This window comes from Alligator mississippiensis, chromosome 5, assembly GCF_030867095.1.
Source record: "Alligator mississippiensis isolate rAllMis1 chromosome 5, rAllMis1, whole genome shotgun sequence".
Lineage (NCBI taxonomy): Eukaryota > Metazoa > Chordata > Crocodylia > Alligatoridae > Alligator > Alligator mississippiensis.
In genome coordinates, this window is record NC_081828.1 from 137,072,427 (window position 1) to 137,096,816 (window position 24,390).

General features: G+C 41.1%; 1 protein-coding gene across 2 annotated transcripts in view; it reads left to right on the forward strand.

Annotated features, from left to right (window-relative positions):
• The window catches only part of LARS2 (leucyl-tRNA synthetase 2, mitochondrial), a 144,376-nt gene that overhangs the window by 101,076 nt on the left and 18,910 nt on the right, over nt 1-24,390 (forward strand). Inside the window, exons 20-21 of one of the 2 annotated variants that reach the window (XM_006261950.4) lie at nt 10,518-10,645; nt 15,871-16,663. In XM_006261950.4, the coding sequence (XP_006262012.1) occupies nt 10,518-10,645; nt 15,871-16,050 (308 nt within the window). In that variant the 3' untranslated portion in view covers nt 16,051-16,663. Of the gene's footprint in view, nt 1-10,517; nt 10,646-15,870; nt 16,664-24,390 lie in introns of those variants that run through there. The other variant, XM_059728766.1, reaches the window with a different exon arrangement.

A 24,390-nucleotide genomic window follows, 5' to 3' on the forward strand; every position in this document is an offset into this window, starting at 1 on the left:
AAGAGCATGCACACAGGCAGTATGTATGCTATGGGGCAGCTGGCATTCAGTAAAACCCCATCTCCTTTTATCCTGCAGTAAGTTGTTTGGGTATGCAAACCCTTACTTTTTATGCTGAATATGCTACTTGGAACGTGGGCTAAGAGGATTCCTCTCTACAGGGCTGTGTAACAAACAGGCTTGAATTCTTATGGTCTCATAGTACATTTGTTGTAGTAGGAAGATAGAGACGTTGTTAAAATTGAATTCCTTTGGTTGATAAATACCTGTAGCAGCTATGTACTTCGCTATTTGAACCTCGAGAGTCCTGCTAGGGTTCTCACAAGTATGGCAGAATGAAGGAATCATTAATCATGAATGTTTTGTTAAGAAAGTCCCACCATACATAAGAGAAGAGGGGACTATAACATCAAAGGCTGGCTGCAGAGGACTCTTTGTTTAGATTGCTGACCTCAGAAGTATGTTAACTGAATATACAAAGCCTTCTGTATCAACAGGATCATTATTATAGTTTAATTAAGCTATTGTATTATGGGAATTATGTGTTTTTATCAGTTGTCTACTTTATGCAGTATATGAAGTATTATTTGGAAAAATCCAACATTTATCATGATTCTCAAAGAATCAGAACACCTGTGAAAAAATAGCTACATGGAGTTATTCAGTAACAGGAAAAGAGATTTACGTTCATATTTTAAAAAACATGTTATGCTGACTGTGCTCCTGCTTTTCTAAATTTGGATGCCTCTCAGGTTAGGCATGTTCTTAATTCTGTTCCAAAAGAGAGTTTGGCTTTTAAATTTTTGGATTATTTCGAAAACTAGCTTTAAGAAGACAGACAATCACTATTATGTCTGAATCATCCACAAAAAATTTCTCTGTGATTCAGTTCTGAATCTGTAAAATAGGCATATTTGTGTTTCAGCTTTAGTTCCACATCTGTAAAATAAGGAAGTTCATAATTCATCCCTCTACCCTTTTTCTGTCTTGCATGCGCAGATTATTAACTCTTTGGGGGATGATCTCTGTATCTTACTATGCATTTGGATAGCATCTAGCTGTTCAAATTTCAAATGGGGCATATAATAACATAATGAAGCTAAATCTCTACTAAAATATCTGATACAGCTTCTTTGAATGTTCTCTTTTGTTTGTTTCAGTAATTAATTTAAGATTTAATGACTTTAAGAAACTATTTTATTTCTACAACTAGAATCAAACCCTAAAAAATAAATGGATAATATTACGTGTGGGGAAAGAATAACAATGAACAGAAAAGCAAGTTCTTCCATTTACCCAGCATCATATCACACTCCTATTTAAACCATCCCTGAGAAGAAAAAATCTTGCTTTCCTAATAGTATTTTGTATCCATAAAAGTGTTTGCTAAACAATTGCACATACCAACCATTCAATATATTGTACCCCTAAAGGAGAGAGAGAGAGAGAGGATAGTTTGGATTTTGGGGGGGGGGGGGGGGGATTGTAGTCCTTTGCAATGTAAATAAGCCTTCTTCTAGATTATATGTCATTTTAGTGATATACTTTCTTTTCTTGTGCTTCTGTTGTCATTGTCTGTCTATAAACAAGGATGAAATGTGTAAAAAGAAATTGCCATAGAAAAACTCTGCTCAACTTAACACTACTGTTAAAGTACTTCAAGCAGCACCTAATTTTTTTAAATAGGGCCCCATTATGCCACTGCAAGCATACATACTAAAAAAATGTTCTTCCTGTAAAAGCACCTACAATCTAAGTCACTGATTCTCAGCCAGGGTACCCTAGCACCCAGGGGTACTGTGAGATTCTTTTGAGGAGATGTGGGGTGCGAGAAGGTACACACAGGTTTGTCCCTGCCTGGCCCTTGTGCCCAGGCACAGTAATAAATAAATTAGTTTTAGAAAAGGTTTGCCACGAAATTCACAAAAGTTTTAGAATCTAAAAAGTTCAGCCACTGGGTAAATGGCAATTGATAGTAGGTGGCTAAACACAGAAGTGAAGGAAAGCACAGGCTAATAGTAAAACAGTTATACTGAATGTAGTAAAACCGATGATAGCACACCAGCAGCCCTAGCTATTGTCAAGTGTTTTGTAGCAGAGTGGATAAAAATTAATGATTTGAAAAGAAAAAAATTGAAAATATTATTTAAGTGGATACATTTTTAAAAGAATATTTAAAATTAAATATGAAATTCTGAGAAATCTATAAAGGGCTAAACTTAATGTAATCTATTGAAGTCATTTAAGTTAATCAACATAGCACTGAAGCAGGCTGCATTTTTTCCTGCAATTTTAAAGAAAGTCAGACCACTAACCTGAGGGAAGTTGCTAGTTATCACCTGCAACTGTCAGGTTTGGGGGGTGTTTTTTGTAATAAATTATCTTTTAGCAGTGTTTGCCTTTTATACAGGTGCAGACAGAATATTTTTCTCATTTAAGTTTATTCAGCTTACTTCAGCTCAATCACTAGTTTGCTTAAAGTTGCAAAAGCATTTGGGAGTTGAAAACCCAAAAAGCCTGCTTTCCTCTTCCAATCTGTGAGTAAAAATTAAATTTGAGAAGTGAGGAGCTGTTAGTTCCAAAATCTTGAAGGACATAGCCATGAGAAACAACAAAGTATCAGCTCGGTTCATTGACTACAGATAATGTTTTTGTTTGTTTAATAAATCATATTTAAATGTAAAATGTTTTGCTCGAAGAAATGTAATAGTTTGTTTGATTCATCCATCAAAATTAGCATTGCTTTCCACCTAAAGGCAGCTGACTCAAGTCAAAGTAAAAAAAATGAAAAAAGAAAATTGATCATCTAATACAGGCTTGTCCAACATACGGCCCCCGGGCTGCTATGCAGCCTGCCAAGGCAGTTTCTGTGGCCCGCAGTGCTGCGACAGGAAATGAAGGTAAACACGGTTTGCTTTCATTCTCGCCCCTTGTCTGGGGAAGGGACAAGGTTCCCATATGCACAGTGTCAATTTGATGTTGTCGACGCGGTACATGTGGGAAGAGGAGTGCAGACCCAGCCTGCCTCCTCCCATCCTCAGCACCACGTGGGGAAGCCACCGCTTCCCGGTCCAAGCGACTCACTGCTCCCTGCCCCCCGCCCGCAGGTGAGAGGCAGCCCGGCTTGGCTGCCCAGCCCCGGGTCGCTGGTGGAGGCGGAGCGGCGCGGGCAGGTGCCTCCTCCCGCTGGGCTATCGGCATTGGCTGCGCCACGCAGGGCGGCCCCGGGCTCAGGCGGAGCCTGCGCTCGCTGTGCCCTGAGGTGCCACCTGGCCCCAGCCCCGGTTCCGGCTCTGGCTCCCTCCAGCCCAGCACAGCGTGGCGATGTGGACCCACGGAGGCAGTGCGGCAGCCGGGCTCGCCCTCGTCGTCTACCTCTGCCACCTCCTACCCGGCCGGGGCGCCACAGGTAGGGCCGGGCCGTGCCGGGGCTGGGGTTGGGGCGGGAAGACAGCGCCTCCCCTGGGGCCAGGCCAGTGACTGTGGGCTCCTGGCACCTGTGTGTGTGTCGGGGGTCCCTGCCTTTCACAGGGGAGACTCTTTGCTGTTTTTGGTTGCAAAAAGGAAACTGGGGGCAGAGCAGTTATAATGTCTTGCTGCATTTGAGAGAGACAAGTGTAAGTCCTGCTTTCTACTTGTGCTAAAAGCCGCCTCCTTTTTGCCCCCAACTGTATTTGGGAACTGAGTCATTGATTCTGGGCAGTCCAAGGTGATCCAGCATAATGCCACATGGCTCCCCATGTGCTTTTCAGAAAGAAGCTCGTGTGCCCTAACTTTGCTGTCCCTCTGTGCTAGTAGGGAAACTTGTGTCTCCTGCATGACCACACAAGTGTTTGGTATTATTTCTTTGTTGCTTTTAATATTGTTTTTATTTTGGATTTTAAACCACATTTCCAGACCCATTTCATTGTCACTTCCTGCAACTTCATTGGTGTCAAAGGTCACGTGACATCACTTCCTGATGTGATACCACTTCTTGTGAGGTCTTTGAATATGGCCCACTGGGTGATAAAAAGTTTGTGATCTGGCCTAACATTCAAAAAGGTTGGACACCTCTGATCTAATAAATAAGAATATGCCTTTCACCATAAATCTGTAATGTAAATCAGGGCATCTTGTTCACTGATTTAAATCATTACTAAAAATAGTTATTTAAATCAGTGATTTAAAATAATTTACCCTATTTTGTCAGCATCATGCCAGTGGTCTTATAAAATAAAGCTTTTTAGTACACTGTCTTCCATTCTGTATTGCCTGTTGACAAATGATTGAACATCACTCATCGCCGACGTCCCACGGTTCTCTTTAGAGTTACATTTATCTTTGAAGTATAAGCATTGTGTTTTATAGATTCAGATAGACAAAAAATGGAGTATACTTTTGTCGGGTAGAATCAAAACCCCGAACCTTTTGTTAATTGGTTATTGAATACAATTTTTCCCCTTGGGTTTAATTTATATATGACCATTTTATGGATATGCTTCAAAAACAAATGAAGACTCATACCTTTTTGAGTTAAGGAAAAGATTGTTTAATACTGTTTTAAGAATGACTTAACTTTCAAGTGTTGAACAGTAAGCATTGAATAGTTGTAGTAATTTGATATTTTTGTGCATAACTTTTTTGCGGGGGGGGGGATAATGCATTTTTCTGCTGCTTAGAAAAGAAACTGTTTCTAGTGTTTTGGATGTATTAATTTAATAATGTTACACTACTGATAAATATGTGCCCTGCTACAAATACACATTATACTAGTTTAATGAAGAAAAGGTAACAGCCCCTCAGTGTGGGAAGAGTTCATCTGGCTGACATCTTTGCAGCTTGCAAATACTAACAGGATGAGGAAACCTATTTCCTTCCTGAAACTTTGTATCTTAGGAATATACAGACACCACTGGTAAATTTGAGACTTTGTTTGTTTGTTTGTTTGTTTGTTTGTTTGTTTGATTGATTGTTTGTACTAGCATAGTATATTCCCATCCAGACAAGGATAAGAAGCTTCTTGTTTTGAGGGAGTTCATTTGTGTTAAAGTACTTCTGTCATGAAAGAATGAAAGCTGCCATGTGTAAGAGGTGCCTTAAACAGATTTAATCACCCCAGCTCTTTGTCATGTTTTATTGAAACTGCATAATTCCTGGCACTTGTGATGCAGCAGTTTCCTTGGAAACAAAATAACTGCCCCTGCAGTAGTCCATTCCTGAAATCTTCAGCCAGTTTGCATTCAGTACCTAGATAGAGATTTATACAGAGTGCAAAGAGACATTTACCTGTAGAATAAGGGCTTAGGAAAAACTATTTAAAATTACTAGGAAAAATGCTTCTGCTTTGTTCATGCACACGCCACATGTCTAGCATTGATGTGTCTGAGTTCTGTTATCTGAGCCATGTCTTTCAGTGTGCCCTTACCAAATTTCCACCTTTTTTTACAAATGCCCCTGAAGAGTCATGGGAGCACAGGGACAACATTTTGCTCTTTCCTCCAAGCCACTAATCAGGAGGTGAACAGAATTAGGTTGTAGTATTGGAGCAAAGGATGCCGAGTCATTCAGTCTGCACAGAAAAGAATGACTCAGGATGGTATAGGAAAGTGTACCTCACCTAACAAGGTGAGGAATAGTAACTGTACACTCTTAGGTAATGTTGTGAGTTTACCAGTATGTTTTCATGGTTCACAAAACACAAGGTCCTTTAAGTGCCTTATCAATTATCATAAAGCTCAGCACAAATGTAAAAATCCCAAAAAGCAAAATCACCAAATGGGGGGAAAAGGGGTAACCGTATAAAAATTCCTTCACCTCAAAAAATAAACCAAGATCAAGGATGAACTATCCACATGAACTAAGAAGGACAAACCATCTCCAGCCTTTAGTTTACTAGAAGGGTGGTTGGTGCTGGTTCTCTTGGAGCAAGCTGAGTAGGAGAGCTTTCCAAAATTGACTTTAGATATCTTGGCCTGCTTTTCATACTATTTGATATTTGTGGAGTCCAGCTGCACGACATACCAAATGAGCCCCCAGGACATTGCATTCAGTGAAGCACGTTTTACTCGCTTATGTGGTATCTCTGACATTGCACAGCTTTTCTGATAGCTGTTTGGAAACCACTATCATAGCCTTGCCTTAATTGTCCTACTGTTGCAGAACATTGCACATTTGCTTGCCAGACGTGAACCGTCTGTGCTGTAGTGATATCCTGATACTTGACAGATTTGATTTGCTTTAATACAAAAAGTCCACTTAGGGCAGCAATACAGAACCACACCAAAAGCAAAGCTATGTAATGATAATACACTTGGAATTGATGGCAGAAGCAAACACATGAAGATAAAATATGAAATCTGCAAAGTATTAAAAATTGCTATATTATGCTGCTTAAAGATACTTAATTTTATTAGTGTGAAGGTGTTTTTTTTAATGCATGCTTCCATTACTTTTGCCTCTTCCAAATTTGAAAATTTCTAAGATAAGCACAAATTCTCTTCAAATTTTATCTCATGCTTATCTGTAACCCCTCTGCATTGCCTCCTAATTTTCTATATTTCTTCTGCAGAGTCCCTTGCCTTAGACTCCGGTTATGTTCTTGTTTCAAGTCCTTTTACTGATTTTTTTCTCACCTTCCTCATCACATTCAAACTCCTCCTTCCTTCCCTGCCTTTGCTAGCTTCCTTTTGCTGTACCTTCATACCCAAATTTTATACCTAATTATACTCTTTGCCATGGTCTACTCTGTGAAATGTCTGTGCCTATTGTCCAGCCTAAATGCTGTCTACACCATTGCTGAAATATTGTGGGGGCAGTGTTTTCTAGTGCAATTTCCTCCTTTGCTTCCTTTTCACAAGCTTATTCCTACGCTTTCTAACATGTGGTCATCTAGGACTTGAATCCCCTTCTTGACCTAATGCCAGTCTTCTCAAAAGGAGCTTCCCATATGCCCAATAATCTGTACTTTTATAAATAATGGTATGCTAAAGGAAGTGTTATTTTTTATGAAATACTCCAGACTCCCACAAGGCTAGTAAGAGTTCACATGATCTCCATGTTGTAAACTATGTCCTGCCTTCTCCTTACCCACTCTTTCTCAATCACCTTTGTGTGTGCCACATTTAGAAATATTGTATTTTTAACTTGGACTCTGATCCTGTCATTATTTCTTCCTGGTTGCCTGTGTGGCTCTGTATGGATGGGAGTCTCCACATACTTTAAATTGCAGAATAAGGACCTTGAATTGTGCAAGAATGTTGCCTTTTATACGTCTACAAAGTGTTCTGCATATTGTAGTCCTGTAAAAAAAAAAAATAATAATAATAATTGCTAATAATTCCTAAGCAAAATGTCAGTTGGTATTCAGGTTGCTACTCTTGCAGGGGAATGCACAGCCATTGGAAGAAAACAGGTCACAATAATAGGAGCAAAATACATGTCACTATAAAATCCATTTCATTAGGTAACCTCAAGCTAATGAAGGAATCCAATATAAGTAAGCTCAGAAGTAATTATTGGCTCTTTTCTGTGCTACAGCAGAATGAAATTTGGGTTGATTTTCTTCCTTTTTTTTTTGATGGCAAGATTCTTTTTAAAATGGGCAAGCAATTCCAGATTGTGGCAGCAAAACCTCTGTTTCTTGTTATGCTTTTCATAGATTCATAGATGTTAGGGTCGGAAGGGACCTCAATAGATCATCAAGTCCGACCCCCTGCATAAGCAGGAAAGAGTGCTGGGTCTAGATGACCCCAGCTAGATACTCATCTAACCTCCTCTTGAAGACCCCCAGGGTAGGGGAGAGCACCACCTCCCTTGGGAGCCCGTTCCAGACCTTGGCCACTCGAACTGTGAAGAAGTTCTTCCTAATGTCCAGTCTAAATCTGCTCTCTGCTAGCTTGTGGCCATTGTTTCTTGTAACCCCCGGGGGCGCCTTGGTGAATAAATCCTCACCAATTCCCTTCTGTGCCCCCGTGATGAACTTATAGGCAGCCACAAGGTCGCCTCTCAACCTTCTCTTGCGGAGGCTGAAAAGGTCCAGTTTCTCTAGTCTCTCCTCGTAGGGCTTGGTCTACAAGCCCTTGACCATACGAGTTGCCCTTCGCTGTACCCTCTCCAGGTTATCCGCATCCTTCTTGAAGTGTGGCGCCCAGAATTGCACGCAGTACTCCAACTGCGGTCTGACCAACGCCCTATAGAGGGGAAGTATCACCTCCCTGGACCTATTTGTCATGCATCTGCTGATGCACGATAAAGTGCCATTGGCTTTTCTGATGGCTTCGTCACACTGCCGGCTCATGTTCAACTTGGAGTCCACTAGGACTCCAAGATCCCTTTCCACCTCTGTGCCACCCAGCAGGTCATTCCCTAGGCTGTAGGTGTGCTGGACATTTTTCCTCCCTAGGTGCAGCACTCCTCCCTAGGTGCAGCACTTTGAAACTGTGTAACAAATTATGAGGATTGACTTTTGTATGTCTTGGAGCTCCTAATATGAGAATTAAGACAGGAAACCAAGCAAGCAAGGTAAGTAAAACCCTCATATCGGTTTCCTGTCAAACCACAGTTTCAGAAACCAGCCTGCTGATGTGTTTCATAGGTTTTTTTTCTTTTTAATATAGGTGTTCAGAACTTTTTAAACTGGTGTTGCATCTTGTAGTAAAGTAATATATTAACAAAGATAGACTTGAGGATCCTTTTTATTTTTATTTTTTGCTTGCGTCCAGTGGACTGACAGCCTCCACATCCATAGAAGACCACTCTTGGCTAACACTCTTCGTAAAGTATCTTTTTTTCAGTAGTGTGAAGAATCCATTTAAATAGAAAAATAAGGAGTGGCCGGTATGCATGTTGCCACAAGGCATATGATCAGTAGGAAAGGAGTGAGCTCATCTATGTATAGAAAAACCAAAAAGAGAATTATCTGTAGCAGCTGTTTTCTGTAACCTCAATGTGAAAATGAGTCACCATGATGAAGTTTTTTACAGTTTCAGTTCTTCTCTTGTGCTTGCAGTTTCATCTCCTTTGCCAGAAAATTCCAAACTTCTTTCTGCACCCCAAGAAAGTATTTAATAAGCTGTTTATTTAACAAAATTGGGCCCTCTGTCACACTTAAATTAATGTATATTCTTGCTTGGCCTCAGAATTAACTCTACCAATTCACCTCCTTTCTGAGTCATTATGAAAATAGCAAAAATATTTGTGCCTTTTATAGAGATCTGCAACTTTTATCAGATAGATTTCAATTTTGAGAGTGTTTATCTCTTCCACTCCCTTTATTTGTTCTTATTCAGTGCATTAGGCTTTCCTAACCCTTTTGATAAAAGTATTTGTTCATTCTACGTGGAATGTTGTGGACTCCTCCTGTCTTTCTGTTGTTTTTCAAACTGCTTCCTAAACCTGATCCTTGATAACGTGTCTTATGTTGTTGTTTTTCCTCACCCTATTGACTTATCAAAGTTTCATATAGAGGTACATCTTTGCATATTTTAAAATACATTTTCAGCTACACATACCATCACCAATTTTGAGTTGGCAATTCTGAGTTATTTGGTTTAGAAAAACATTTAAAACAGCTCTGATTTAGCATGTTGGTTTTGAGAAAACCCTGATTTTATAAGAAGCATAAATAATTACAAAAGCAATCAAAACTGTCAGTTTAATTTTGGAATATGTTTATATATGTTCAAGGTGAATGAAATCATTCTCTTTCTTGTGTCCCACAGAAAGTGAGAATTTTATTCCCACATTTTATTCCCATATTTAAGTTTTCAGTCTATGCAAGAATTATTTCAGTATGTATTCATCCTATCTACCCGTAACTCACGGTTAGCAGGAATTACTTTTCCTGTGAGAAAGTAGAGTATGCCATGCGGAAGGAAAACATTTCTAGAAAATGTATGTGGGCCAGTAGAAGTGTAATATATTTCAGGGAGCGTGAGCGAGAGTGCTAGGATAACTTCTTAAATGAAATCCTTTAATGTGAGTCTCAAAACACTTAGCAGACATACATTACATGGTCTTGCAAATATCATCCTTGTGAATTTGGAGTCATACAATATTCTACAGATGGAAAAATTGAGCCACACTGAGGCTTTGTCATTAAAATATAAACGGTATGCGTTCTTAGGAGGTAATGATTTAAATCAACTAACAGTTGTAATTGAAAAGGATTTAGAAAATGTGATTAAGATTAGATTTCATCTTGTGTAGCAGCAATTGAAATTAACTGTAAGTATTGGCTTTCTATGTCTTTGTCTTAAAACAAAGTAGCAAAAGTGTTGGAGCTCTAACCATAATCTAGAAATATTTACATGAGCTCCTTCAAAGCTCTGAAAGCTGTGATCTTTCTGTTTCTAATATGCTGCATGCAAAACCAAATAGTGTGGTTTCCTCCCACGAGATTTTCATTAGGCATTATTTAAAGTAAACAGTGTTTTGACTTATTTATCAAGCAAACTCTAAAGAGTTAATGTGCTGGTTAAAGAATGCTGCTCAGTTTTGTTTTTGTTTCGTTTTGTTTTTTTAATTTGCTGTTCCAGGTTTGGTACATGTGCAGAATAAACTTTGCACCCAGTATAACTGGGATGCTGATGTGCTACAACAGTCCTGGCCCAAAGTAGACCCAGAATACCTTCAGCAGCCAGACATTCTAGAGATGTCTGTTCTGGTAAGAGCTTGCACCTTTTTTTTCAAAATTAGCTAATACATATTAACTTGTCTGTTCTATTCTTGAGGTCTTGAGGAAGATAAACCAAGAAGGAAAGTATAAAATATATCTGTACAAATGTGGATGCCATTACTCCAACAGATTTGATTTATAAGCATTTGACAGCAAGAACTGCTAAGCAAACCTGAACGAGTCTGAAGCAGAATTTATAAAGAAAGTACCAGCTAAGAGGCCTCTGCAGACTTTGAATCTATTAATGGTGGGATATAAATCTAAAAAATAAACAGTCCATTGATTTTTCTTACATCCATACAAAGCATAGGTAAAATGGGTTATGGAGCATGTGGCTAAGGTTGCTAAACACTTTCATTTATAAAATCTTGTTTTCATTTCCAAAATGTAAAGAAGGCTGAAGTTTGTAAAACTTTGGAAACTTTAAATGAGGCTGAAGTTGCCCTCTTTGCTTTCTGCCACAGGCTGAACTTTCCTGAAGATTTCAACAAAACATGTATAACTGTTTCTTGACATAAGATTGGGGGAAAATTTCCCAGTGTTGATATTATTTTCATAGAATCATGGAAAATTAGGGTTGAAAGGGACCTTGAGAGGTCATCTAGTCCAACCACCTGCTCAAAGCAGGACCATCCCCGACTAGATCATCCCAGCCAAGGCTTTGTCTAGTCAGGCCTTAAAAACCTCCAAGGATAGAGATTTTACCACCTCTGTGTAACCTGTTCCTGTGCTTTACTATCCTCTTAGTAAAAAAAATTTTTCCTAATATCTAAATTAAACTTCCCTTGCTGCAACTTGAAACCACTGCTCCTTGTTCTGTCATCTGCCACAGCTGAGAACAGTCCAGCTCCATCCCCTTTGGAACCACTATTCAGGTAGTTGAAGGTTTCTATTAAATACCCCCTTGGTTTTCTGTTCTCCAGACTAAATAAGGCCAGTTCCCTCAGCCTCTCCTCATAAGTCATGAGCCCCTGCTCCCTAACCATTTTCACTGTCCTCCACTAGACTCTCTCCAATTTGTCCATATCCTTTCTATAGTGGGGGGACCAAAACTGGACACGGTTCTCCAGTACTGCCCTCACTAGTGCCGAGTAGAGGGGAGTGGTCACTTCCCTCCATCTGCTGGCAGCGCTCCTACTAATGTAGCCCATTTTGCTGTTAAGACTGTTTGCTCCTACTTGGTACAGCTTGTTAACAGTTTATTGCCAAAGTGTCTTTGAACATCTTGTCTGCACTCAGCATGCTCTCCCATGTCCACTGATCTTCAGCTGCACAGTGGTAGCATCTGCCCTTTCAGCCTAGGGGAAAAATTGCAGAGCCTGGATTGAGAAAATGACTGTGGGTGCTTGTACACATGATGTGGGGTTTAGTTGCCTAAATTGAAACAGTGGATTTTTAATCATGACTGTTAAAAACCCACTGTTTCAATTTAAGGGATTCCATCACTGTTACGGCAAAAGACCTGATCCTTTTTTTTTTTTCTTTTTTTGTGAAGCCTGCCCACCTCTCTCATGGCTGGGGGCAAGCTGCTGGTGGGTTGAGTAGCTCCTGAACTGTGGGGGGCCCCAGTCCTTCCCTCTGCAGTGGTGGTGCCCCCAAGAACCACCTGGGCAGGCTTCTAGCAGGCCAGGGCATGTCCCAGCTTGGAGGCGCCCAATCTGCGATTCCAGTCTGTCTGGGATTCCAGTGCACTGTCTCCACCCCCTTTTTGGGAGCCACCCTCCTGCTGCCACCCTCCTGGGAGCCACCCTCCTGTTGCTTTCTTGCACTGCCTCAAGGGCAAGCTAACCTGTTCCCAGGTGGTCCCAGGCAGTGGAAAGGTGGTGGGGACAGTGCATGGGGTGATGCCCTACAGATGGGCTTGGGGAAAGAGTTAGATCTGGCAGGTGCTGGCTCTAAGCTGGGGCAGCCCTCAGCCCACAAGGAGCCTACCTGCGGGGTGCTGCCATGGTGGGAAGGACTGGGGACCCCCGCAGCTCAGGGGCCACTTAGGCCACTGGTAGTTTGCACAGGGAAGCTCCACTGGGGGAATTAAAAAAAAAAAAAACAGTAAGGGGCCCAATCCATTTTTTATTTTTATTTTTTATTTATTATTATTTTTTTTTATTTATTTTTTATTTTTTTTTTTTTTGTGGTGCCTGCCTACAGCTGGGGTGGGGTGAGCTGCTGGTGGGCCCTGAGCTGCAGGGAGCCCTAGTCATCCCCACCATGGTGGTGATGCCCCCTAGGGCCACCGGGGCAGGCTGCTAGCAGACTGGATGCTTGCCTCAGCTTGGAGGCAGCACCCTCCAGATCCAACTCTTCCCCAAGCCTGCCCTGGGAACAGCGCCCCGTACACTGTCCCCACTGCCTTCCCGCCACCTGGGAACAGGTTGGCTTGCCCCTTGGGGCAGCGCGTGAAACAAAAGAACTCTGAAAGGTGTTTTGTTTTCAGGGGAAAGCATAGATATACTCTAGGGCACATGTGCATTTCTGCTATCTAAGGTATATCACCACATTTCATTTGGACCTAAAAAATACCTGTCATCACCCAGTGTTATGTGCAGAACAATATTTTTAGAAGCTCGAGGTCCTGTACATGAGTAGAGTAGGTGTGTTCAAAATTGTTGAGATTTCTAGTTTTCTCCTGGATACAATATTTTTAAAGCTGGGCTTGTGACTTTTTTCCTATTTTATGATTTGTGTGGAAGGTCTGAAAATATGCAGAGATTTCAGAAGCCTTTGCCTTCTTGTTTATCCAGACTATTTATGAGACTCTGGAATTACATAGGTATTATAATATTATGTCTGAATGTCTGACTAAAAAGACCTCACAATCCCAGTTACTCAGCTTTGAGCTTTTCTGATATCATTTTACTAGTACTGCTAGTACATAGTACTAGTACTGATATCATTTTACTAGTCCCAAAAGACCATTCCAGTGTACACAAGTCCAAAATTTCTCATGTAAAAAAGAAGCAGAAAGGAACCTGACAGCTTCTTTAGTATGTATAAGAAGAAAAGCAAAAAGGACACAAGAGCTGGTTCTTCTTGTCATAATAGGTTTTTTTCACTGAAAGAGGAAGCAATTGGGACAAAGCCCAAACATTTGCAACCTGGCTTTCTGGTTCTGGCACTTTCAGATTAAGTTAGAGGTGAGGTACACTGATTAAGAAAGTTGCTTCATCATTCTTGTCAACATCCATGTCTGCTACTATTAATAATGTTTTATTTATTTATTTTTATATGAATAGCATGTTTCTTCAAGCTGGAGGTGGCATTATAAGAGCAGAGTTAATGCATAAGCCTTTCACATCCCGATACGCAGGTCATGGGGTACACCTGCCTGGCTAATAGGAAGTACACGGAGATTTACTGACTCATTTCATGTATCCCAATGAATATTGAATGTTTCCATATCATCTGTCACTTCCGACCTACAATAAATTTGATCTAGGGGTAAAAACCTAGGTATCCTATTAGCAATCCACAGTTTCAGCAACTTAATAGCCTTGATTTTATAGATTCCCTCTAGAGTGTTTCACCCCTGCAGAAGAAGAATTATGGGATGATCAGCTTTTCAGTATTTTTTTCATGAGTGATCTGGGTGCTTAAAAATGAAGAATTGAATCCTGTTCACCTGTGAGGAGATCCTGTTGCACCATGTCCTAGTCCCTGAAAATCTTCTCTTGCATCTGCAGTTGCAAGATACTGTCATATTAGTCTTGAAACTAAGTCAGAACAAGGCACCTTGGAGTAAGAGGATCCATGCCTCTTTTTATAGTACCAGTTTTCTAGAAACTTGGGCAGGATGGAAAAGGAATCCACTTTTGTAGCCTAATAACAGCTAGGAGTAGGATCTAGTCCTAAGGGTTTGTTTCACATAAAGGAGCTAGTTTGAAGTGCATACAGATGGATTTTTGTGACTGAAAAAGAGTTCTGTGAATGTGTAGAAGAATTGTTATAACATGCCAACAGCTTTACTGCAAATTTAATGTCAGGTCTAGTTAAAAACCACAAATGACTAAGCTCAGTCCTGCATAAAACATCAGAGGGCTCCTTACAGAAAGACTGTCTAGCCTTGTCTCTGAGAACTAAATAAATTATTTCCTGAGACAAAACAAAACTAGGAACATACCTCTGATTTGCAGTAGCTGGTCTATATACATTCTGTCTTTGACAAAGTGTAGCAGCAAACTAAGTTTCAGGATTCCTGTCTAAGCTGCATGTTAAAGTGTCACTGGTTGATGGTAAAGCATAATTATAAAATTATCCAAAAGGCAAAGCTTGGCATCACTTAAGTTTCATAAGCAGAAGGAAACGGTATAGAATAAAACAAACACAATGCCTTTTATGGCATTTTAGATTGGGGCCCATTTCTTTAACTGGAAGAAAATATTATGTAAAAATCAGAAAGCTATTTGGAAGATGACACATGATTTCTCTTGGTCTTAAATTGGGAAGATGTGTTGAGTGGGATTGTCCACTCTGCCTTTTTTTATCTGCATATATAGGTTAAAATGCCTATAGTGAAAGAAGTATTCAGGAGGTCATTGTATATTTTAAAAGTTTCTCCAGTGTGGGCAATACTGTGTTTTATTGTGGGATTCTGCCCTGCTGATAGAGAACCAGTTTGAAAGCTGCTTTGTAAAGAATTAAAAGTATTTGTCTTGGGTTGTTAGCTTTGGGGATTATTATTTTGGCAAGAATGCAGCATATATGAACAAATGTCTATTTTCATACAAACGATTTATGGTGAATCCCTCTTGGATGTATCTCTTCTGACACAAATACGTTTTTAAAAATGCTGTGGTTTTAATCTATGTGGTATATCATTCAGGTCTCAAAAAAGACAAAGCAAAATTCTAAAAGCAGATGGTAGTCTAGAATTCCAACATGCTAACACTGTGAGATTTGCTCTCTCCTATTCAGTCTGTGTGAAATTATCTTGCTCTTGGATTTCTATTAAACTGACACTAGAAATCTTCGTCTCCCCACCCCACCACAAAAAAGAAAGACAAAAACATACTGCCATTCTTTCAGGTTTCCTTGAGTATCTATTTTGTACCTGGTTCCATTGTGTCAGGGTGGCTCAGAAAAGAAAGAGAGAGAGAGGAGGTATGAGATGAGTTTATCATGCAAATGTACGTGGGGGGACTGGAGTCAAGAAATGAAGTCATTGTAGATCAGTGTGGTAACCCGAGTCCTTCCTTGCTTTCATGTCTCTTTTCCAGATCAATAACAAAGTTTGTGGCAAAATTAATATCCCTCACCAAGCAGCTCAAAATGCTGAAGAAGTCTATGAACTAGTTCTTCAAAGTGAGCTGGGAGCCAAATTGCTCAAAGGACGCACCATCAAAAAAGCCTTCCTGTCTCCAAGAACAGCCCTAGTCAACTTCCTAGTGCAAGAATAATGGGAAAACTTATTGTTTTAGACTGGTAGCCTGAGAGTGGCTAATGGAATGTTTCAAAATAAAGCCTGTTTAAGATATCAGTTATGTAAGTTTAAATCTATTTCACAATGGAGGAAAAAGGGAAAAATCTTTGCTGGAGCAAACTATTACGGCAAAACTCATAAGTAATTTTTCATATGAAAATTAAGAAACTCACAGGCATTGGTTTCCTGTTTGATCAGTGAAAGAAACCATTTGACTGCTTTCGTCAGCTCAGTAAGGATGGTACAAAAGGAAGCAATGTTAGAAAGAAAGGGCAAAAGAACAGAGATGATTAGGAGGGGGAACCAGAAACTACAGTATAAAATCTGAAACTGCATTAGAAATGGGCCCAGTCAAAAATGTTGGAAACTTGATTTGTATTTGTGCCGATCTCAGGAATATATCTTAAACAATAAAAGTCAATTAGTTATCTGTATTGATTAATGTAATCCAAGAGCCAACCTACTGTAGTGAACAATTGCTCCACTGTATGTTTCGTAACCTGTAACATAATCATGAGCCACAAACTCTGTTCTCTAGTGGAAGATCACATCTGTGTACTAATATAAATTAAAATTATTCCTTATTAAAACCTTTGCTATAGTTTGCTGCTCAGAAAAAGTGAGACATCAGGGCCCTAACGATGGGCATTATGCATCTGTCACAATTAACATGTTAGTTGCGCCATAAATAGTAATTCTGCTACCTATTCAGTCAATAAATGGTGCAAACCCCCCCCCCCCCCCCGCTTCCTCCCCCCAAGAAACCTGCCACAAATTGTTCCATGTTTCCGTAGCTGGTTTCCATTGCACCAGAATTGAATTTGTGGCGTGGTAAGGCACCATCACCCAGCCTGATTCCAGCTGCCTAATGGAACTTTAAGCTTACCAGCTGGCATAGGATGGTCTGATGACATCCCCAATCCCCAGCTGCCCATTCTCCAGGTCCCCTGGCACTGGCAGCTGGAGATGGGTTCTGGGAATCATTGGATGCTAGAGTACAGTCATCAGCTGCTGGACTCCTCCTGCTTCAGCGGGCTGACAGCAATGTGGTGCAGCCCTCCATCGGGCTTACCAGCTGCACACAGCTCCCCAAGCTGCTGGGCTGTGCTCCTCAGTGCCTATGTGCTGCACTGCGGCTGCACACATGCACGGGCATTTATCGGCCAACTTTTCAGCCACATCAGGCTGATTCCTAATATGATCCATTTTCTTTATATTGGTGCTGACCCAATATTGGACCAATGTATCATGGCACGTCTATAAAAGAGTCTATGAGACTTTCATAAAATACCCCAGGTCAGCCATTTAGGCATTTAAACATAGGCCCTGCAGCTGAAAATTAAAACCACTTTAATTCCAGTGTCCACTTGACATATACAGTGCTGTTAAGTTTAAATACCCTTTTCACAGGCCTGTATAAGCATGGCTAATGAGACCTTTTAAACTGAAATTTGGAACTCATAGCACAGTCCTGCTTTCTCCTGTGTAAAAGTTTAAAAAAAATCCTTATACAAATACTTCTTAACAGTGTTTTTCTTGGGGGAGAGCAGTGTCAGGATTGGTATATAGAAAAACCTTTCCCATTTACAAGGAAGAAGAAAAATGCTATAAAAACAGCAGATCTGTGAGCCTTTTAACAAGGGCTGTAGTCACAACAGGGGTTGAGCAGCAGACCCTAGTATTTATTGCTATTAGCAGTGGAGTATATTTGCTCTTCCAGTATGAAAAACTGAATTCTAGATTTTCCTTTGCAGTTCAGGCAGGGAGAAAAAATTCAGAAGATTTTATTTCCCTCTGTCTTGAAAAATAAATAGGTGTTATTACCGTTTGTGCAAGACATATGTGTCGGCATGTTTACAGTGAAACAGAACTCGGTTCCTCATGTGGTCTAAATGAAAGAATAAAAATTCTAAAAAAAAAAACGTGGAAAGTTTGAAAGAGCTTAATCCAATGTTGAATGTGTATTGAATGATGGCAGGGGCTGTCAGCTATGGAGGTTTTGTTTGTGTTTTTTTAAATTTGACCTTTCACAGCTGTTGAAACTTCTTGTAATGTTTCCATGTTTCTAACCACCATCAAGTTATTTGTGTTATGACAACTGTGGCCACAAATTTGTTGCTATAGTAATTTGCCCGGATAGGCTTGATACTGAAACGACTGCAAACTAGTGTCTCTTTTGGCTGGAGTAACTCAATTTGATTTTGTTATTCTTTCATAATCTCTATATTTGAGATTTTTTTAAAGAAAACTTTGTATTAGGGTAATTCATAGATGGTATATTGATCTATGCACTACTCAGAATATAGTCATTGTCCCTGCCTTTAAGAATTTGCAGTCTAAATAGTATGAGATTTATTTTTCCCCAGTGATAGATTAAATGAACTGTACTAGATAAGTCATCAGTGGATGTGGTGTGCCTGCCATTATTCCATAGTGTGATGAGCCAGAGGCACTGGGAGAGACTAGACAATAGGTATACAGAATACTGTACAGACCATAATGAGCACACGGAACAGAGTAATGACACTGCAAGGGAAATTTTCTGTACCATATTACTCAATGAGATCTATCATCACTCTCAACTCTTAGTTACTTGTTGTTGCATCACTGCTGTGCTTTGAAGCTTCTCTTTAGGAATACTTACTTACCTATGAAACATGGTTACGTGGTCAACTTACTATACCCAGTGGGGCATCCCTCAGAGCAGTGCTCTGTGAAGACTGCATTGTATCCACCTTTCTGTGGTGCCATGGTGCTAATAGGTGCTATAGGCAGCCTAATTAGTTTCTGTCACTGAGCAGTACTCATTAGCATATATGTGGGTGCAGCTACTTTGCTTCTGATTTGGGAGATGGCCCACCCAAAGCCATGCAGCATGCTTGAAGATGTCGCTGCCTGCCTTAGATTCATAGATGCTAGGATCGGAAGGAACCTCAACAGATCATTGAGTCCAACCCCCTGCCTAGGCAGGAAAGAGTGCTGGGGTCAGATGACCCCAGCCAGATGCCTATCCAACCTTCTCTTAAAGACCCCCAAGGTAAGGGAGAGCACCACCTCCCTTGGAAGCCCATTCCAAATTTTGGCCACCCTTACCATGAAGAAGTTTTTTGTGATACCTAGCCTAAATCTGCTGCCTAGCAGTTTGTGACCATTGTTCCTTGTTACCACAAGAGGCACCCTGGTGAACAGATATCTCTGATCCCTTGCTGCATCTCCCTAATGAATTTGTAGGCGGCCACAAGATCACCTCTCAGCCTTCTCTTGCAGAGGCTGAAGAGGTCCAGGTCCCTCTCTCCTCATAGGGCTTGTCCTGTAAGCCCCTAACCATACATGTGGCCCTCCTCTGGACCCTCTCAAGTCTATCAACATCCTTCTTGAAGTGCGGCACCCAAAACTGGACACAGTACTCCAACTGCAGTCTGACCAATGCTGCATAGAGGGGAAGTATCACCTCCTTGGTTCTATTTGTCATTCATCTGCTGCTGCCTGATTGCTTGCGGTTAGCTTTCCTGATGATTTCATCACACTGACAACCCATGTTCATCTTGGAGTCTATTATGACTCCGAGATCCCTTTCCACTTCTGTACTGCTAAGAGGGTCACTTCCCAGCCAGTAGGTGTGCTGGATATTTTTGCACTCTAGGTGCAGCACTCTGCACTTGTCCTTGTACTGCATCCTATTGTGTACTGCCCACTTTTCTAACCTGTCCAGGTCTGCCTGCAATTGTTCCCTACCCTCCAGAATGTGCACTTCATCCTACAATTTAGTATCGTCCGCAAACTTGGACAGAGTACACTTCACATCCAAGTCACTGATGAAGAAATTGAAAAGTACAGGTCCAAGGACTGAACCCTGCAGGACCCCACTACCCACCTCCTTCCAGGTCGATACCGACCCATCTACTACTACTCTCTGGGTGCAGCCACTAAGCCAATTTGCCACCCACCGGACCATGTAAACGGCTATGTCACAGCTTCTTAATTTATTTATGCGAATAGGATGAGATACCATATTGAAGGCCTTGCTAAAGTCCAAAAAAACAACATCTACCTCTACTCCTGCATCTAAGCATTTTGTGACCCTGTCATAAAACGAAACCAGATTGATCAGGCATGATCTACCTGCTATGAATCCATGCTGGTTTTCCTGCAGCATTATTTTTCCTGCTGGACTCCCACAAATATGATCCTTCATAATCTTTTCAAAGGCCTTTCCAAGGATGGAGGTGAGACTGACTGACCATGGTATGTTTCCCACGGGTATGAAGGTGAGCAGAAGATTTAAGATGAGGCAATGCATTACTAATTTAGGGGGTTGTCTTAGGGATGGCCTTTTGTGCTTGAGGTATTGAGGAGCTACTCTGAATGAAGTATAGCCCTCTGGGGTATTATTTTGTTTTGACTCCTGGAGATGTCCGAGTGAACAGGGATTGACACCTACCACTGTTCTCTTAAGTGAGTGCTTCACAGTGAGTGCAATGAGTGCCTCCCAAGGGGTTATTAAGGAAACTAAATAGGTGTGGAATGAGAATAGCAAAGGGATCAGAAAGCAGTGGAGACAGAAGATGGGGCTAAAGATGTAACAGCAAAGTGACTCCAGGTCACAAACTAGGGCTAGTGTCTAATATATTTGTTAATGCTGTAGGAAAGGATGTGAACCATGAAGTGGCAAAATTTATAGATACCACAGTTACTTGGCTTAATCAACACTGAAGAAAATTGGAGCGTCTAGAGCCATTCAAGGTGAACAGGCAGATGAAACAGTACAATGGCAGGTGAGACTGAGCACTTATAAATATTGTCATGTACACAGAAGGGAATAATTTGAATTACTTGTATGCTTTGTGTTCCAAAGTAGTTAAAACAATTCAGGAAAAGACCTATGTATTGTCACTGTGGACAGCTCAGGAAAGCAGTATGCTCAGTGTACAGTAATAGTAAAAAATAATGGAAACATTCTGTAAAATAATGATGTACCTTGACCAGGAGTACTTGACTCCATTCTAGTTTCCATCTCTAAAAAAAGATAGAAGGAACAAAAAGGATTTGAATATAAAACGAATCAAGCGTGACAGCATGGAGCCAAGGTTCCCATAGAGACTAGCCCCAGCAGCACTGGCAAGGTGCGCAGCAGGGCAGGGAGCCGCTCCGGAGCCAGGGCTGAGATCTTGCAGCAGTGACAGCTTGGTCCAGATATGGGGCAGAGCTGCAAGCCGCTGCCCATACAAAGGAGTGCCCAGGGTGTGCAGGCAGCAGATCACTGCTCTGCCCTAGCTCTGGACCATGCTGTCACCGCTGCAAGATTCCAGCCCTGGCCCTGGAGCAGCTCCCTGCACTACTAGCGCCCTACCAGCACTGCTGGGCCCAGTCTCCATGGAAACCCTGGCCCCACACTGTCATGGTGCCACTGCTACTGGGATCTCCATGGAAACTGACCACAGCTACATGAGCAGGGGCTGCTGGGAAATGGAGTCCAGCTGCCACTTTGCCAACCCCTGTGGTATCAGGTTTGTTGGTGGCTTTGCTGATGCTTATTGATTTCACTGGAAGGAACTCTGATATTGGAGGTAGCGTGGCAGTATAAAAACCTAAAATAAATTAAATAGCCCTTAAGTGTAGCTGTTAAATCTTTTCATTCCATCCAGGAAGAGCACACAGCAACTGCTGAAGCTTCCTTAGCCTGACGAAGGGTTTTTGAACCCAAAAGCTTGCTTAATAACTATTCTCCAACCATTTGGGTTGGTCTAATAAAAGATATCAAATTCACCCAAGGAACCTTGGCTGTTAAACCTGGCTGTTTTAAGAACTATTTCACTGCACTGCTATCTAGCCCATTTAGGGGATTCTAATATTTATTTTGTAGCATGGGTGACGCAGCGTGGTTTTAAAACCATGTTAGAGGAATGTTGAACTATCAGGAGTTAACACAATTTAGAAACATATTGTAACTTCAAGCAGAAATCTATGTTGAACATTGATAAGTAAGGACTTGTTTTTCCCAAGCCCTCAAGTGAATCCAAAAAGGAGATTTCATTGGGAAGTACTAAACTGGTCTTCTGTTATCTTCAGAAATGTATACTACCTCAAAACCAAATTCATGGCCAACACTATTTTTATTTGCCTTTTTAAAAAGCCTGTTTTTTTCCTTCCCCAGAGGAAGCATTCCACAGACAATACAGCTCATACAGTACTTGTTTTTGTCTCTCTTTTCAATACAAAGTTTCCCAGAAGGCACCATTCCCTTTCTCTAAACCCTTACAATCCTCGTGAACTGGAAAGAATGATAATTAGCAGTTTGCCAGTTGTTCATTCCAAGAGTTGTGTCCAATATATAGTTCTTTATTGAAGTCTTCAATGTGATTCATTAGAGAAGGTGAACAAACAGCATGCTTTTCTCTCTAATATTAGGCTAATCTGTGGAGGAGAGTCGACATCCTAGATGTTTTTAACCTGTTTTGAAACTGACACACAGATTTCTAGAGTTTTATTTTTTCTGCCCCTTTCTTGAGTCCCTCCCACAAAGGACCACAGCAATTTTAGTATCAAAGGACTGTGTTGCCATAGAAGTATTGGACATGAAGCCTCCAATGATAATACTAGAAACAAAAGAGAGAAGGACACCTCCAAGTTAGAAGCACCTAATCATTGTTTCCTTCATCCTGCCAGGAGCCAGGACTGCTGTGTCCTAGCCTTGTGGAGATCAGGTCTCACAGCATTTCTGGTTGCCGATCTCTACATAGCTAGGACGTAGCAGTCCTGGCTGCTGGGACAGCTCTCCCAACCACATGGAGATTGAGACCAGCCCCTATGCCCCCTGCCAGCCCCAGACGGCCCCAGACCTGGAGCCCTGCCCCCGGCTGCTGCAGCAGGTGCAGAGCAGAGCACAAGAAGCCTTAGAGTGAACTGCTCCCATCGGGAGCAAATTTGTTCCTGACAGGTGTACATTCCTATGTGTGCAGGGGCACAGTTTAATGAGCCCGAATTTTCTGCAAAGAAAATTTCAGGTGCATTAATTGCACATGTAGGTGTGCCTACTGAGTAGCATCCAGAATTCTAGCTCATTTCATTTTTAGTTGCTGGTGTTCAAGAGAGCTAAAACTCCAACCTCAAGATATCCCAAGTTCAGCCTGAAAGCACTGAAGTACCCCAACTTAGTGGATGCTTTCAACAACTCACATCAGTGGCTTGTGGAAAATTACACAACCAGGACATGGTAGAGTGGTGACTAGGAGTCTTGACTCTTTGTGCATTAACTTCAAAACCAACCTGCAGTTAAGTGCATCAGTAAGGAGTTGTTGAAGCTTTTAATGCCTTGGTGGGTGTTTGTAGCCATTTTCAAGAGGACATGGCCCAAACTTACCAAAAAAGACATTCAGAACAAGCTCATCAAATATGAGCAGCAGTGCTAAGCAGCCAGGACATTTCTGCATACTCTCGAATGCCAGCACCACACTGAGCTGCAGACCATTTTAGGCAACTTAATCTCTCCCTGAGCCACAGCAGCACGTAAATGGAAAAAGCTTAAACATAATCAATTCAATACATACGTTCTTTCTAGCTGCACTCACCCAAACTCATTCTGAGTCTTTTCTAATGCAAAGAAATGGGCAGGTTTTTAACCCCAAAAAGGCCTGATCTTTGGTATAAAACTTAAGCAGGCATTTACCCATACACCTACATATAGGCACCTACTTTGTTCTGGCATCAGTAGATGCATATATGCCCTTCCCACATACGCATGCATACGCACACATACACCTCCCCCAATCAGTACCTTGTCATGTATATGAACTATTGTGATGTGTGTTTGCATGCCCACATCACAACAGTTGTACCTGCTGTATCATGCCTCTACAAATTTTCTGTGACCTTTGTATTCTGTTACTGATTACAAATGGACCATACCCAGAACCATGGATCCAAACAGCTTGGGTGCAAGGGGAAGGTCAACATGCAGGTGTTTGTACTGACCCAAAATATTTCCCTTCTGCCTTAGCAGTTTTGCATCCACTTTGTGCAAGCATAAATAACTACACAGAGTGCAGAGTAATAAGGTTCTGTCTTTACAATTGGAGCCACTATTTATTAATTATTTTTTATGCCAACAGCAAACAAAGCTAAACATGTAGAGTTGTGACAGCTGTAGAAACTGCAGTGATCTGCAACTATAAATACAATGCACAAGTAACTAGGCCAAAATAGAAACCAATGTAATAAAGCAATATGACATATTACTAGCATTAGGCTTTCTAGGTTTGTTTCAAGGCCAAGAGAACTGGCCTTCAACAGGAAATGAACATTTTCTGCAATGAAGAAA